At 39.5% G+C, this 16,493-nt stretch overlaps 1 protein-coding gene across 6 annotated transcripts in view; it reads right to left on the reverse strand.

The window, feature by feature from the left end:
* The window catches only part of CHP1 (calcineurin like EF-hand protein 1), a 71,511-nt gene that overhangs the window by 42,389 nt on the left and 12,629 nt on the right, over positions 1-16,493 (reverse strand). For all 6 annotated transcript variants that reach the window (XM_064570658.1, XM_045900322.3, XM_064570656.1 and 3 more), the window contains exons 3-4: positions 9,341-9,421; positions 5,811-5,938 (exon numbers count right to left, since the gene is read on the reverse strand). In XM_064570658.1, the coding sequence (XP_064426728.1) occupies positions 5,811-5,938; positions 9,341-9,421 (209 nt within the window). The remainder of the gene's footprint in view (positions 1-5,810; positions 5,939-9,340; positions 9,422-16,493) is intronic.

A 16,493-nucleotide genomic window follows, 5' to 3' on the forward strand; every position in this document is an offset into this window, starting at 1 on the left:
TTGTTAAAAAGGCTGTCTGTTCTCTTTCTACTGAATAGTCTTGGCACTCTTGTCAAAAATCAATTGACCCGGGACGCTTGGGTGGATCAGTTGGTTAAGTGTCTGCCTTCAGCTCAGCTCATGACCGCAGGGTCCTAGGATCAAGCCCTGTATAAGGTTCCCTGCTCAGTGGGGAGTCTGCTTCTCCCTCTCTGTCTGCCCTAACCCCCACCCCCGCTTGTGTTCTGTCTCAAATAAATAAAAAATAAATAAAATCTTAAAAAAAAAAAAAAGCATTCTACTAGATGTCCTTTTCTTCTTGACCAGGAATTACCTGTAATTCCTATGTAAATATTTTGTTAAAAAAATTCTTCCAGGGGCCCCTGGGTGGCTCAGTGGAACAGCATCTGACTCTTGATTTTGGCTCAGGTCATGATCTCGGGGTCGTGGGATTGAGCCTCTTTCCAGGCTCCACAGAGCCTGAGTATGGAGTCTGTTTGTCCTTTTCCCTTTGCTCTTCCCCCTGCTTGCACGTGTGCTCACTCTCTCTCTCTAAAATAATTAAAATCTGGGACGTCTGGGTGGCTCAGTCAGTTAAGCCACTGCCTTCAGCTCAGGTCATGATTCCAAGGTTCTGGAATTGAGTCCTGCATCAGGCTCCTTACTCAGCGGGGAGCCTGCTTCTCCCTCTAGGCCTGCTGCTCCCCCTGCTTGCTCAGTCTCTCGGTCTCTGACAAATAAATAAAATCTTTAAAATAAATAAACTGATTAAAATCTTAAAAAAAAATCTTCCTTCTGGGGCACCTGGGGGACTCAGTCCATTAAGCACCCGACTCTTGATTTTGGCTCAGGTCATGATCTCAGGGTCGTGAGATGGAGCCCTGAGTAGAGCTGTGTGCGTCTCGGGTAGTCTGCTTTTCTCCCTCTCCCTCTGCCCCTCCCTGCAACTCATGTACACGCGTGCACTCTCTCTAAAATAACTAAATAAAATCTTTAAAGAAAATGGTTAAGATGAAAAATTTTAGGGCAACTCTCTCGGGTCCCCTCCCTCTTTGGGAGCTTTGTACTATCACTCCATAAACTTTGCTTTGCTGCCCACCAAAAATTTTTTTAAAAAAGATAAGTTTTGGGTGCCTGGGTGGCTCAGATGGTTAAGCGTCTGCCTTCAGCTCAGGTCATGATCCTGGGGTCCTGGGATCGAGTCCCGCATCGGGCTCCCTGCTAGGCGGGGAGCCTGCTTCTCCCTCTGCCTCTGCCTCTCTCTCTCTCTCTCTGACTCTCATGAATAAATAAATTAAAAAAACATTAAAAAAAAAAAAGATAAGTTTTATGTTATGTGTTTTTTACTATAATAATAATAAAAAAAATCTTCCTTATGATAATGATTTATGGTTTTCAGTGCCTCAAACTTCCAGGTACTTTCTTATAAATGTGCTTTTGTCTATCTCTGGGATCCAAAATCAAATATGGTTCCTAAAATGTATTCTCTTTAGCATAGAGTGGGATTACCATTATTCTCATTCTAAAGGATACATTTCTGTTCCTGTGGCCTGATATTACATGACCCTGAGGTGAGGCTAAAGGTGCTGCAAGCCAGGCAGTCATGGTGTACAGTGGGTGCATCTTAGATTTATCCCTTAGGTCTTGTTCAAACATGGACCCAAATGCAGCACTCTAGTATATCCCTTACAGCACTCATTTTATTAGATTTAGTCCAACTCTTTGCAGCCTATCATTATCTCTTTTGGTTCTGATTCTGTGGTGTCTTGTATTCACTATGCCTCCAAGTTTACAGTCAACCAGAAACTTGATATATTTACTTATTACAGCTTCAACGAAAGCCACTGATGAAAAGAAAAACAAAAAGCTAAAGGAGCCCCGCAACATACCACTGGGAACCTCTGTCTGGTCTAACACAAATTCATACCTTTTGGGTGTTCTAACCTACTGCTCCACTGTATACAACAAGATACTGAGAAAGACTTTATTAAATGTTTTTCTGAAAACTATTTTATGTCAACAAATGCCATGAAAGAAATATGCAAAGAGAAGCACATGAATGTATTTCTCTATTGCTTTCTCCAATGTACTGTTGGCCGTTTTTTGGTTTACTTTTTATTTTGGAGTAGAGATTCACAGGAAGTTACCAAAAAAAATACATAGGAAGGTCCCATATACCCCTCACCAGTCTTCCCTGGTGGTTAATATCTTGCATAACTGTAATATACCATCAAAATCAGGAAATCGACAGTGGTACAATTCAAAGCTTATTCAGATTTCACTGTGTGTTTCTGTGTAAGCACACACATGTGTGTATAGTTCTAAGCAATTTTACCACCTATGTAGTTTTGTGTCACCACCACCACGTTCAAGATACAGAGCTGTTTGAAACAGACTCATAAATACAGAGAACAAAATCGTGGCTGTCAGAAGGGAGATGGGTGAAATGAGCAAAACAGGTGAAGGGGATCAAGAAGAACTTCTAGTTATAAAATAAATTATTCACAGGGATGTAAGGATGTAAAGTACAGCACAGGGAAAATGATCAGTAATAACTGTAATAACTTTGTATGGTGATGGATGGTAACTACACTTACCATGGTGAGCATTTCATAATGTATATAAATGTCAAATAGCTATGTGGTACACCCAGAACTACTATATTGTATGTCAACTATACTTCAATAATAATAATAATAATGATAATAATTTTAAAAAGATACAGAGCTGTTCCACAGCCTCCAATGTTACATCCTGTTATTTAATAAATAATTGGGATGCCTGGGTGGCTCAGTTGGTTAAGCGTCCAACTCTTGGTTTCAGCTCAGGTGATGACTCTGGGTCCTGAGATGGGACCCCGCATCAGGTTCTGCACTTAGTAGGGAGCCTGTTTGGGGATTCTCTCCCTCTGCCCCTCCCCCTGCTTGTGGGCACATGCATGCGTGCACACTCTCTCTCAAATAAATAAATAAATCTTTAAATAAAATAAATAACAAAGAAGCACATCTATTACTCTCACAAAGTTGCATTAATACTTTGGCAATTGGGGCGCCTGGGTGGCTCAGTTGGTTAAGCGACTGCCTTCGGCTCAGGTCATGATCCCTGAGTCCCAGGATCAAGTCCTGCATCGGGCTCTCTGCTCGGTGGGGAGTCTGCTTCTCCCTCTGACCCATTCCCCTCTCATGCTCTCTCTCACACTCTCAAATAAATAAATAAATAAATAAAATCTTTAAAAAAAAATACTTTGGCAATTGTATTTTGATATAATTGGTTTCCTTTATAATCCTATGTATTTGATTTTATGCTTTCAAAGTATTCTGAGAGGCGCCTGGATGGCTGTCGTTAAGCGTCTGCCTTCGGCTCAGGTCATGGTCCCAGGGTCCTGGGATCGAGCCCCGCATCGGGCTCCCTGCTCGGTGGGAGGCCTGCTTCTCCCTTTCCCTCTCCCCCTGCTTGTGTTCCCTCTCTTGCTCTCTCTCTGTCAAATAAATAAATTAAAAAAAAAAAAAAAGGATTCTGAGATGGGGTCAGTAGGATTCACTAGACTGCCAAAGGAATTCATGACTTAAAACAAGTAGAGGGCGCCTGGATGGCTCAGTTGGTTAAGCGACTGCCTTCGGCTCAGGTCATGATTCTGGAGTCCCGGGATCGAGTCCCGCATCGGGCTCCCTGCTCGGCAGGGAGTCTGCTTCTCCCTCTGACCCTCACCCCTCTCATGCTCTCTCTCTCTATCTCATTCTCTCTCTCAAATAAATAAATAAAAAATCTTAAAAAAACCACAAAAAAACAAGTAGAGTCCCCCCTACCCTCAAAAGTAGAGCCCATGCTAGAGAAGGAATTCAGGTAACAGGTATGATTTGGTCTGATGACCTTTAAAGTCTCCTCTAATCCTGGATTAGAAAAGCAAGCATAGTTTCATTCTGTGCTTTCATAACAGCACAGAACGTCTCTTAATGGTCTTCTCCTTAACCAACTCACTTGATTCACCGATTCTCTCCCTCCCTTTGCAAATCGTTCCAACTGATGTGGTGGCACACTGCGTACTCGTAGCTAATGGGCAACACCTAAGTGTCTACTCCACCAGCTGCATTGGATGTTCACCAAGAGTCAGGTGTATACACTGCCCTACAAGCTATTTGTATTGTTAATAAGAACTATATATAATTAATAAACAATGAAACATGTACGTGAAAACAAAGTTACTGTTTCGTGAAATTTAGATCGATTACTTCTGAAAGACTCAAAATTAAGTTACTGGAAAAAGAAAACAAACACCTGCTGCTAACATAAAGTGTGGCAGAATAAGTGTAAGAGATTGAGGAAAAATGTAAACAACAGAAAGATTCTATTTTTGGAATGCTTTACGAGTATCTTTAAGCTCTTTTTCCACTTAAAAGAAACTGCAACCAGAAACCTCAGATTATACATTATAAATGTGCTCTGTATAAAAAGTTACACGACTCCCATAAGCAGACTTTCATGAAAACAGATAAAACCCAAAAACTCTTAGTCCCACACCAAAAGATTGGACAGTGAATGTGTTTTTAAATATTTTAAGGTAAATTAAAAAAAAATGAAATCTTGCCGTCTGCAACGATGTGGATCGAACTAGAGGGTGTCAAGCTAAGTGAAATAAGTCAATCAGAGAAAGGCAATTATCATATGATCTCACTCATATGCAGAATTTAAGAAACAAAACAGAGGATCATAGGGGAAGAGAGGAAAAAAAAAATAAAACAAGATGAAATCAGAGAGGGAGATAAACCTTAAGAGATTCTTAATCATAGGAAACAAACTGAGGGTTCCTGGAGGGGACGATGGGGTAACTGGACATTAAGGAGGGCACTTAATGTGATGTAATGAGCACTGGGTATTATAAGACTGATGAATCACTGACTTCTACCTCTGAAACCAATAATACATTATATGTTAATTAATTGAATTTAAATAAATATTTTAAGGTAAAATAAAATATTAAACCCTGTATCCTCTTCTGTGATTCTATGCTATACCTGGCTTTTTCAATTATTATTTAAGCCCTGGTCTGACAACACTGAGTAAGAAAATTTCTATTATGCTAATGTCAGAATCAGGCAAACTTGGCTTCGAAGACCTCTCTGTATACCACTGTGCACTCTTGCAACAGAAGCCTGGGCTCAATCAATGCAATACAATTTCCATTTCCATTTCAACTTGTGTTGGAATGAAAAGAGAAATTCAATTTCAATTTCTGGAGAAGCATTGTAAGGGATTGGGCAATCCCATACATGAATCAACAAGGGCAGAGGGAAATCTAACAAACAGCCAAGGAAAGGAGGCAAGAGGCATGGGGACAAAAGTTAAATCTTGCACTAAGCCAGCTGTCTAAGCCTACTTGAGTCACATCCAGTATCCATCAAATTCTAAGATCAGTTGAGACTGCCATTCTTCCTTAAACATGGGTCTAGGTCTTATTCACTGTTGTTGCTCTAGCATTCACCGCACTGCCTGGTGCATGGTAAGCATTCTATGAATTTTAAGGATAATATTAGCAGCTAAGTTCTTATTGCCGGGTACTTCACATACTTTAACTCATTTAATCATCACAACATCCTTATGCAAAACCCCTTAACATCCCATTTTACACAAGAGGAAACCAAGGCCCAAAGATTTTAAATAATTTGCCCAAAGTCACATGGCTAAAAAGCAGCAGAGCTGGGATCCGAACCCAGTCCGTATAATTAATCACTATGCTCTTGTAAATACTTGCTCAATGAATGAATGAGTAAATAAATGATTTGTAAATGCAAATAAAAGCAAATATTTTAAGCCAGAAAACTTTATCTCCTTACAGTGCAGTTTGTTGCTTCGGCTATTGAGTGGTTCTGGTCCATTCACATCTTTGCTCTTTTCGTTATCCTCAATAGGTCGAAAATGAGCCAAAGTTCTCATGAATCCACGGAAGTTTACCTGGTCCTCTCTGATTGGGAAACAGAATAAACAGAACACCATCTCAATCAGGGTGATTCTTTCTTATGAATCCAATATATTGGCAACAGTTTTAGCTAGAGTGGCCTGAAAGTCCATTTAATGAGGTCTTTCCCCATATGCACGATTCTTTAGGACTCATAAAATACCTTCATTAAGCATCACCCCCACCTTGTGAGGTAGGTATTATTTTTCCCACATTATAAATGATTAATCAGACTTAGAGAGGTAACAGAACTCAGCAGAGTTACCTACTCAAGTTCCTTGTAGCTCTTTTCCCAAAAGGGATTTCAAGTAGCACTAGGGCTACACTATCAGGCAAGCCAGCACTTGAAATCACTGCTTCAAACTCTATAACAAGCAGTAAAAATTAGCTGTCAACCCAATGACTTCCCAGCCCACCTCTCATGTTTCGCCTGCACTCACATACACCTAGTGATATTTTAAGGTTGAATTATACTATGGAAATGCAGCTTTTAAAATAAATATTTTGCTATAAAAGCAATAAATACATTTTTGGAAATTTGGGGGGGAAAGTAGAAAGAAAATACCACTCCTAGCTCTAGCAATTACTATTACTGTTAATATCTTTTCTTTTATTCATTTTTCTATGCTTTTTGGATAATTGTGAACATACTGCATACACAATTTCCTATCCTGTTTTTTTAAACTTTTAAGCATGTCTTCAATCAATATAAACACTTTGAAACATTTTAAATGTCTGCAAAATAATTGTGTTACTTATTATGATTTTATTATCCCCTCACAATTGGATAGATTTCTCATGATCATAATGTTGGGAAGACTCTTGTATAAACCTTTTCTGGTACTTAAGACTAGAAAAAATCTTTCTATTGTGCCACAGGCAAATCAGTAACCCTGTGAAAGATTATTTCTAAAACTTGAATGAACAACATACTTCAAAGAATAACCAGTGTGACATAGTTATTTATCTATGGCAATCATGGAAAGAACAAGTTGCGTGGTTCCTGTGACTACCTAAAAGTAGATTCCAGTCTTTTATTGCACCACTGAATCGTTGTGCTATGTCAGGTCTCTTAATGCCAGGCAGACACACACATCAGACTTTCTAAGGGTGGATTTCAAAAGCTAGCTCATGAGCCCACTGTACTCAAAAGAATGACTGTTAGTTTTTCAAGTTAGCTAGGTTGCTAATGGAGCAGTAGATCTGAGGAATCAAGTAATGTGGAATAAGATTTGAGTCATATGCCAGAACAACAGATTAATGAGTACAAATATTATTGCCATTGGTCTGAGTAAAAGGAAACTAAATATCAATGCTCCACTTTCAAATCTCATTAAAAAAAAATTCCACTTGCAGAAGACTAGATAGAGAAGAAACAAAAAACCCAGAAACTCAATATCTGTATCTTATTAGAGTAAGAAGCAGAAGTGCAGCTTGCGGAGAGCTTAGTAGTGTAGCCCAGTGCAGGCCTCAGCTTCCTCATGTACACCTGCCTAGTGTCCTCAGCAGAACATTGCATAGGACAGCAGGTGACACTGCAGTCAAAACCGCTTCCCACAAACTGCTTTTTCTAATAACCAACGGTTACTACGGAATTCTGAAAAAAATGTTGGCAAAATGACTCTACTGGGTTTACTTTTCATTGCAAAGGTTTGGATACAAAGCATAGATGTGTAAGTTATCTCCGAACAGGGTCAATGCTCTGCATGGGCTAAGGAGGAAGTAGGAAAAAAACGCAAGATTTCAGCACAAAAACCACACCTGAAACAAACAGGGCAGTTCACGGAGAGAAAAAGGAGAAAATGAAGATGGGGGGCAGGAGATTCCTCATGGTCAACACAAATCTGAAGAGAGCAGGTCTGTTTGATTCAATTCCTATCTTCACACAAACTAGCTGCTAGTCTTCCGCCTCTGTCACTCAGCTTTACTGAATGCCCAAATTCTCAACTTGCAAATTCTTTTGCTCTCAGTTTAGAGTTCTAAAATTTCCTCTTTCCATTTTATCTGATAATATCTTCACTGACATTTAGTCTCATTATTAAGAAATTGGCAACCACTGAACTTTTTAAAGTCTTTGGGTCATACAGTAAGTCAAAGGAACCAGGAAGAAACTGTTGAAGAGATTACTTAAAATAATATAACATAATAAAGCTTTATTCAGAAAAAGGTACCTAATCAAATTGATAAATATTTACTCAGTACTCTGAAGTCAGTGTATTAGGTAGTGAAGCATATCAAAAGCCTAGTTCTACATTAGACAAACCCAAGTCTATTGACAAACTGTGTGTGTGGTGGAGGGGACTGTATCCTTAGCCAATGTTGTAAAAGAAAAATAAAGGCTGTGGAAATGTTCCACATTAAAGGAGGCCAAAGAAACATGACAACTGACCCAGCCTGGATCCTGTACTGGACAGGGGGAAAGTGCTATAAAGGAGATTAAAACAGGAATATGATTGATATATTAGAATAAAATAGACAATGGGAGAAACAGGTGAAGGTGGTCAAAGGGTACAAACTTCCAGTTATAAGATGAGTAAGTTCTGGGGATGTCATGTACAGCATGACAGACTATAGGTAACAATATTGTGTTGTATATTTCAAAGTTGCTAAGAGAATGGATTATAAAATTTCTCATCATACAAAAACAGTAACTATGTAAGGTGATAAATACATTAACCTTACTGTGATAATCACAATATGTACATACATAAAACCACTGTGCTGTATACCTTAAACTTACACAATATGACAATTATTTCTCAATAAAGCAGGAAAAAATAAAATACATAATATTTTACATTAGTATTACAGCAGCTGATAGGTGTTGTAGGTGTAAATTACACAAAAGATTTCAAAGACTTAATATTAAGAAGAATGTAATATATTAGTAATTTAAATATATTGATTATATATTAAATGATAATATTTTAAATACATTAGATAAATAAAATATATATATTGACAGGGTTAACTTGTTTTTTACTTTTTTTATGTGGGTACTAGAAAATTTATAATCCTGTATATGATGATTAAATTTCATTGGCTGGAACACAAGGAGACAGAGAGCACATGCCAATGAGGCAAAAGGTTAACAATGTAACAATAGATGCATCCAGGTGAAAGAAATACAGGAATTCTTTGTATTATTTTCAATTTTAGCAACTTTTCTATAAACCTGAAATTATTTCCAAATAAAAGTTTTAAAAAATTTTAGTTTTACATTAAAGCTAAACAGCGATTAAAGACAGAATTTTGAAAATAGGCTCATATACCTATTTGAAGAGATATTCTAGATACGACCAAGTTAAGGATGCCCAATATAATCAGGAGGATCGTGGTTTAAAATGACCCAACCAATAACATTCCAGATTTGCCTCAGAAAGGAAGCCAACAACTGCAGGGACTCACCCCTCTGGAAAGAAGGCATTGATAATCCGGTCCCCCAATGGGTTGATGGCAAGTTCTGGAATTCGCTGGAAATCTTCTCGGCTGCCAAGAGAATCACCTTGAGTTAGAGACTACTGGCCCTTAGCAGAAACTCATTCAGTCATGCAAGAGTACAACCTAGCAAGAATATTACCTCGTGGAATTTACTTCTGTGGCAAATTATACCAAATAACTGCAAAGAATAGCACTTTAGCAGCTGCCAAGTGTTTCCTGCACCAACTCAGGAGTGGAAGAAGCCAGATTTGACTATGCCACATTCCAGTGAATTCAGCACACAAGTTACGTCAATAAAACAACTAACAAGCAAATACTGAGCTGTCCCTGTAAATCATTCTTTGAACATTACCATTTTGTACTTAGTTATTAAGTTTGGAGAGTGAACAGCAATGCAAACTATCAACACCACAGAGCCTGTATATAGTAGCAAAAATCCTGTACCCTTGGTAAGATCTACAACACCTATGAAATGCAAGGAATTCTTAAGGCAATGTCCAAGGAAAGAATAAAAGTGTGACAACTAATTGATTTCCATCCTTCCTTGCTCTGATTCTGGCCTTTTCTCCATTTGCCTTCCATAGACTCAGACCACAGAAGTATTTAAGCCTTGAACGTGGCAAGAGCAGTCATCCTCTCACAACTTGGAAGTTATGCTGAAATGAATATTATTAGTCACCATTCATTGTACACACATCATGTGCCGCTCTGGGTATACACATTATCTCATTTCTTCAGGCCAACATTTTATCTGTACCCTTTTCAAGTTGAGGAAACTGAGAGTCAGTGAGATAAAGTAACTTGCCCAGTGCTATGAGCTAGTAAGTGGCACAACTCGGATTTAAATCTAAATTTAAATTTAAGTCACAGCACATGTTCTTTTTTCTAAAAAAAAAAAAACAAAAAACCCCCACATTTCTGGGGCGCTTGGCTGGCCCAGTCGGTGGGGAGCATGACTCTTGAGTTTGAGGCCCATGTTGGGTGTAGAGATTACTTAAAAAGAAAATCTTAATAAATAAAATAAAATGGAATGAAATAGAATAGAATAGAATGATTAAAAAACACAGGGCGCCTGGGTGGCTCAGTCGGTTAAGCGTCTGCCTTCGGCTCGGGTCATGATCCCAGGGTCCTGGGATTGAGTCCCACATCAGGCTCCCTGTTCTACAGGGAGCCTGCTTCTCCCTCTGCCTCTGCCTCTCTCTTTCTCTCTCTCTCTCTCTGTCTTTCATGAATAAATAAATAAAATCATAAAAAAAAAATCCACACACTTCTTGGGGTGCCTGGGTGGCCGAGTTGGTTAAGCATCGAACTTCAGGTCAGGCTATGATCCCAGGGTTGAGGGATCCAGCTGCACCAGGCTCTGCACTCAGCAGGGAGTCTCCTCCAGGTTCGATCCCTCTCCCTCGCCAACCTCCCTTGCTCTCTCTCTTTCACTCTCTCAAATAAATAAATAGATAAAATCTTTTTAAAAAATTATTCATTTATTTTAGAAAGAGAGCGAGAACACAAGCAGGGGGAGGGGCCGAGGAAGAAGCAGACTCCCCACTAAGCAGGGAGCTCAACTATGGGCTCAATCCCAGGACCCTGGGATCACACCCTGAGCTGAAGGCAGATGCTCAGCCAACTGAGCTACCCAGGTGCCCCAATAAATAAATAAATAAACAGACACACACACACACTTACTTCTTTCCCATATTAAACATTCTGAAAGAAAGATGCTCTCCCAAAAAATATTCAAAAAGTGTTTTCTAAAAACTTCTTAGTTTATATTCTGTGCCAAGAATATAAAGCTGTCTATAACATATCTGTGCTGTACTCCTCAAAAATATGAATGTCATGAAGGACAGAGGAAGGCAGAGGATTGTTCCAGATCATAGGAGACTAAAAGACATACAACTGAACTCAATAATGATCTAGGCTAGGAATTACATTGCTACAAAGGACATTACTGAGCCAATAGGTAAAAATGGAACACAGGCCATACAGAATATGGAATTATATAATAGTACTATAACAAAACGAAATTTCTTGACTTTGACACAAGAATGTCACACTAAGGTATGTGGCAAAATATTAACAATTGATAAATCTGGGTATCAGGTATGTGGAAGTTCTTTGTATTATTCTTGGAACTTTTCTGTAAGTTTGAAATTATTTCCAGGTAAGAAGTAAAAAAAGAAGAAAAATAAAACTCAAATGAACCTGATTCTTGCCTTCAAGACGTTTACTAACAGAAGAGATAAAACTTACTCCTCTACCCCCTTTTACCAAGTGCTAGTGAAATATCCTTATTTTAATTAATTTATTTTTTTAATCTTTTTTTTTTTTAGATTTATTTACTTATTCGTCAGAGAGAGAGCACAAGCAGGGGGGAGCGGCAGGCAGAGAGAGAAGCAGGCTCCCCGCTACACAAGGAGCCTGATGCGGGACTCGATCCCAGGACACTGGGATCATGACCTGAGCCAAGGGCAGATGCTTATCCGACTGCACCACCCAGGCATCCCAATATCCCTATTTTATCCAGAAGTCTTCAATACTCTGTTTCTCTTAGAACGGTTTAACATTTAGATGGTGCTGAATTAGTTCAAGAAGCTCATCTTCAATACATCTGGTGGTGACACAGGTCAAAACTGACCTGGGTGGGCGCCTGGGTGGCTCAGTCGTTAAGCATCTGCCTTCAGCTCAGGTCATGATCTCAGGGTCCTGGGATCGAGCCCCACATCGGGCTCCCTGCTCTGCGGGAAGCCTGCTTCTCCCTCTCTCGCTCCTCTCTTGTGTTTCCTCTCTCGCTGTCTCTCTCTGTCAAATAAATAAAATCTTAAAAAAAACTGACCTGGGACTAAATGTAAAGCTCTGGAACAATAACTCTGAATTCTAATCTTCCTTGATCACTTCGGGTAGTAATTTTTACATCAGTGAATGAACCAGAAGAAGCCATTGCTTAAGATGGTAAAAGATGGGCGCCTGGGTGGCTCAGTTGGTTGAGCGACTGCCTTCGGCTCAGGTCATGATCCTGGAGTCCCGGGATCCAGTCCCACATCGGGCTCCCTGCTCAGCAGGGAGTCTGCTTCTCCCTCTGACCCTCCTCCCTCTCATTCTCTCTGTCTCTCATTGTCTCTCTCGCAAATAAATAAAATCTTAAAAAAAAAAAAAAAAAGATGGTAAAAGATAAAGGAAATTATGAGGTCCTGATTATTTGATTCCACAAACATGTACTAAGCTCTTATTACATAACTCGTTCTGTAATACAAAGTCCGCATTATCACCCAAAGGGGTTCCTCTTCTTTGACAGAGGTTAAGAAACAGTAACTACTCCCTTTTAAATGAAGATTAAGGCTCATTTGAATTGCATAGCCACATACCTCAGCTTAATGTCTAACAAGCTGGAGTAATTTTAGCTGAGAAAAGGCACAGTTTAAATACCAGGTCTAATATCAAGTGGTGAGTACACAACCTAGCCTGAACTTCAGTCTCAAAAGGGATCTAGTCTTGGAATTCCAATGTCGGTAAGACCTAAACTTGTCCTTTGACACTTTTTTTCTTAACTCTACTCTTGGAATTTAGATGCAGTTCTGTAAGACCAAGAGGAATACTGTTGATAGTATCAAAATTAAAATGAAAGAGTACAAAACAATAGTTTGTAAACTGCTAAACAATACAGTTTGTTATTATTAGTTGTTCTATAGTAGAATGGAGATCATCTGGGCAATTTTTCTAAAACATAGCTTAAATTTGTCCACTAACACGAACCTAATAGAGAAAAAATATAGACTCTAAGCAGTTTACACACAAGTAAGATTTGTTCAAAATTTGTGTGTACTCATAAAAAAAGCATGCCAATATTATATTTTACCTTATAGTATACCTAGGAAAATCTTCCTCAAAGATATTTTTTTCCCCTCAAAGATATTGTAAGAAAAGATATTACACCTAGAAGTAGACAAGTCTAAGAATAGAATCATATATAACAGCATTCTTTGTGGCCAAGAAATTCCCAGTGAAGAGTGGTTTTCCAGACCTTCACAAGCACAGGGATGTTTGAGAGACCTATAGTAACCAGAAGTGTCAGCCGTCTACACTGATCTTCACTATGCAGGTTCCTTCTCGTACCTGGAAAATCAGCCTCAGTTAACTGTTCATATTTCAGGCCCCAGGGTCGATGGTGAGATGACTTATGCATAATGAGGACATTAAAATCTGTTAAAAGGACATACTTGTGGGAACACATTCAATTAAGAAAAGTGTTCCAGGGCCGCCTGGGCGGCTTAGTCGGTTAAGCGTCTGCCTTCAGCTCAGGTCATGATCCCAGAGTCCTGGGATCAAGTCCCACATCCGGCTCCTTGCTCAACGGGGAGCCTGCTTCTCCCTCTGCCTGCCGCTCCCCTTGCTTGTGCTTTCTCTCTCTCTCTCTAAGAAAAGTGTTCCCTATTTAAGTGATATAATAGAAATAAATAACTTATTATTTAGATTTAACATGGAAATGATTTCCATTATTTGAAGCATTTAATTAATATTTTATTTATTTATTTTTTAAAGATTTTATTTATTTATTTGACAGAGAGAGACACAGCCAGAGAGGGAACATAAGCAGGGGGAGCGGGAGAGGGAGAAGCAGGCTTCCCGCAGAGCAGGGAGCCCGATGTGGGGCTCGATCCCAGGACCCTGGGATCATGACCTGAGCCGAAGGCAGATGCTTAACGACTGAGCCACCCGGGCACCCCAGCATTTAATTAATATTTTAGTTTATTTATATTTTTTAGTAATCTCTACACCCAACGTGGGGATCCTTTTTTCTCTACCTGCTCCCCTCCACAAAGGGTAATCATTATGCTGACTTCTAACATCATACATTATATCAGTACAGAAGATATTTGTTTTTCTTTAAAGGTTTATATTTGAGAGAGAGAGAGAGAACGCGCTAGCAAACACTAGAGGGGTAGAGGGAGAAGGGGCGGAGGGAGAAGCAGACTCCCTTTCCCTATGTGAGGCTTGATCCCAAGCAACCTGGCATCACGACCTAAGCCAAGGCAGACACTTAACTGACTGAGACACTCAGGTGCCCCCCGTACAGAAGATATTTAAACAAAAGAAATCATCTTTGTATTCAGATGCTGATGAGATTCTCATCTTAACCTGACCTGCAAAGGACCACTGCAAGACCCTTTACAAGACAGATGCTCAGGGTGCCTGGGTGGCTCAGTTGGTTAAGTGTCTGCCTTCGGCTGGGGTCACGATCTCAGGGTCCTGGGCTCGAGTACCGCATGGAGCACCCTGCTCAGTGGGGAGTCTGCTGCTTCTTCTCCCTCTGTGTGCTCTCTTTCTCTCAAATAAATAAATAAAGTCTTAAAAAAAAAAAAAAAAAGACAGATGCCCATTTCAGGAAGATCAATTTCAACAGCAGTGGTAGAAACATTTTACCCAAAATAATAGCATCTGAAGAAAATAAGATTTGTGAGGTTACAATATATTTTTATATTCTATGAAATACAAATCTGAAAGATGATCCATGTAAAAAGAAAGTCTATAGGAAAACTGCAAATCATTTGACAAATACTGTTTACAATATTCCCTTCTTGAAGAGGCCCAATTCACTTGAGCATATTAAAGATGCCAGGAAATCCCATAAAAAAGAATCCTGTTAAACCATGCTCACGAAGTTTTGCATAAAGTTTAGTCGATAATTTTTTTTCTTCTTTGTATACAACACCTATTGGTAGACCAAAAAACTAGTGTCCTATTAAACATAGTTTGGGGCAAATCTCTGAAAGCACCTTGGAGAAGCTCCAGTTCTAACCTAAGCCTTCCATAGTTTCTGCTTTATGTTCCCACTGGGACTGACACTACAAAGCAATACAAATGCTATGGATGGTACATGCCTCTCGCTCTGCAGATCTGGCTTCAGGCCCAGGCATGGAGCATCATGGAAGAGGAAAGTGAAGAAAATGTAAAAAGGAAATTATTTCTGCTAAAAGCCTTCTTAAGAAAGTGGGGCCTGTTGCAGGTAACAAAAGATTGGTCACTTGCGTTTGGCTAAGCACCCTGATGGGTTCTAGAAAGATCAAGACAGGACTTGAGCTGGGTTTGGCAGTAAAGGCTAGAAAGAGCCATTATCATACTATAGTATAGAAGATTTTAAGAGTCCATCAGGTATTCTCTAAAGCTGGAGGGAGTAGAAAAGAAGATGTGGCTGAGGAAGAGGGTAAGACAATCTAACAGATGGCCAGAGGCAGACATGGCTGTCGTCAGGAAGCACAGCCAGAGTGAAATCCCTGATAGTGGGTGGTCCAACAAAATGATTTACATCTAACATGCTCGTTGTTTACTATGTAGTATAATGGGGTAATTTCTTCTTGTACTCAAGGTGGCCTGGGGCTTCTCCCATATTTGAATCCACACCACATGGAGATCAAAGCACAAATTTAGGACCTAGTGCTTTGTAAAGCTGAATACAAAAAAATCAGTTAGATCCAGGTAGCTATGAAATAAAAAATTATCTTATCAGTTTCTCCCACCTCTTCTCCAAGAATATGTAGAAACAAGCACTGAGAACAGTGCCTCACACATCAGATAGTCAATTAGCTAGATTTTATTTTTTATTTTTATTTTTTAAAGATTTTATTTATTTGACAGAGAGAGACACAGCGAGAGAGGGAACACAAGCAGGGGGTAGTGAGAGAGGGAGAAGCAGGCTTCCCGCTGAGCAGGGAGCCCGATGTGGGGCTTGATCCCAGGACCCCGGGATCATGACCTGAGCCGAAAGCAGACGCTTAACGACTGAGCCACCCAGGCACCCCCCTTAGCTAGATTTTAATGAACAGGTAAATACTAGCTGACACCTGCAAAGTTTTCATCCTAAGAGACAGCTCCTTTTATAAGAGTCTTTCCATTGTTTTTCAGCACATAATGAAAGTGATTAAAACACACACACACACACTTACATACCACTCAATTTCCACAAAGAAAAGGACTCAAAATGAATGTGAATTCTGTATCTTTACTCAATGGTTAAATCTGAATTTATGAGGAAGATGTAACCCCAAACTCAAGTAAATTATTCAAGTATTAGGGCTGAAAGAAAAAAAAAAAGATTTCTGGGGCACCTGGCTCGATCAGTCCATAG

Source organism: Mirounga angustirostris, unplaced genomic scaffold (assembly GCF_029215605.1).
Source record: "Mirounga angustirostris isolate CCGP_5_RB_7025 unplaced genomic scaffold, mMirAng1.0.hap1 SCAF_9, whole genome shotgun sequence".
NCBI classification, from domain to species: Eukaryota; Metazoa; Chordata; class Mammalia; order Carnivora; family Phocidae; genus Mirounga; species Mirounga angustirostris.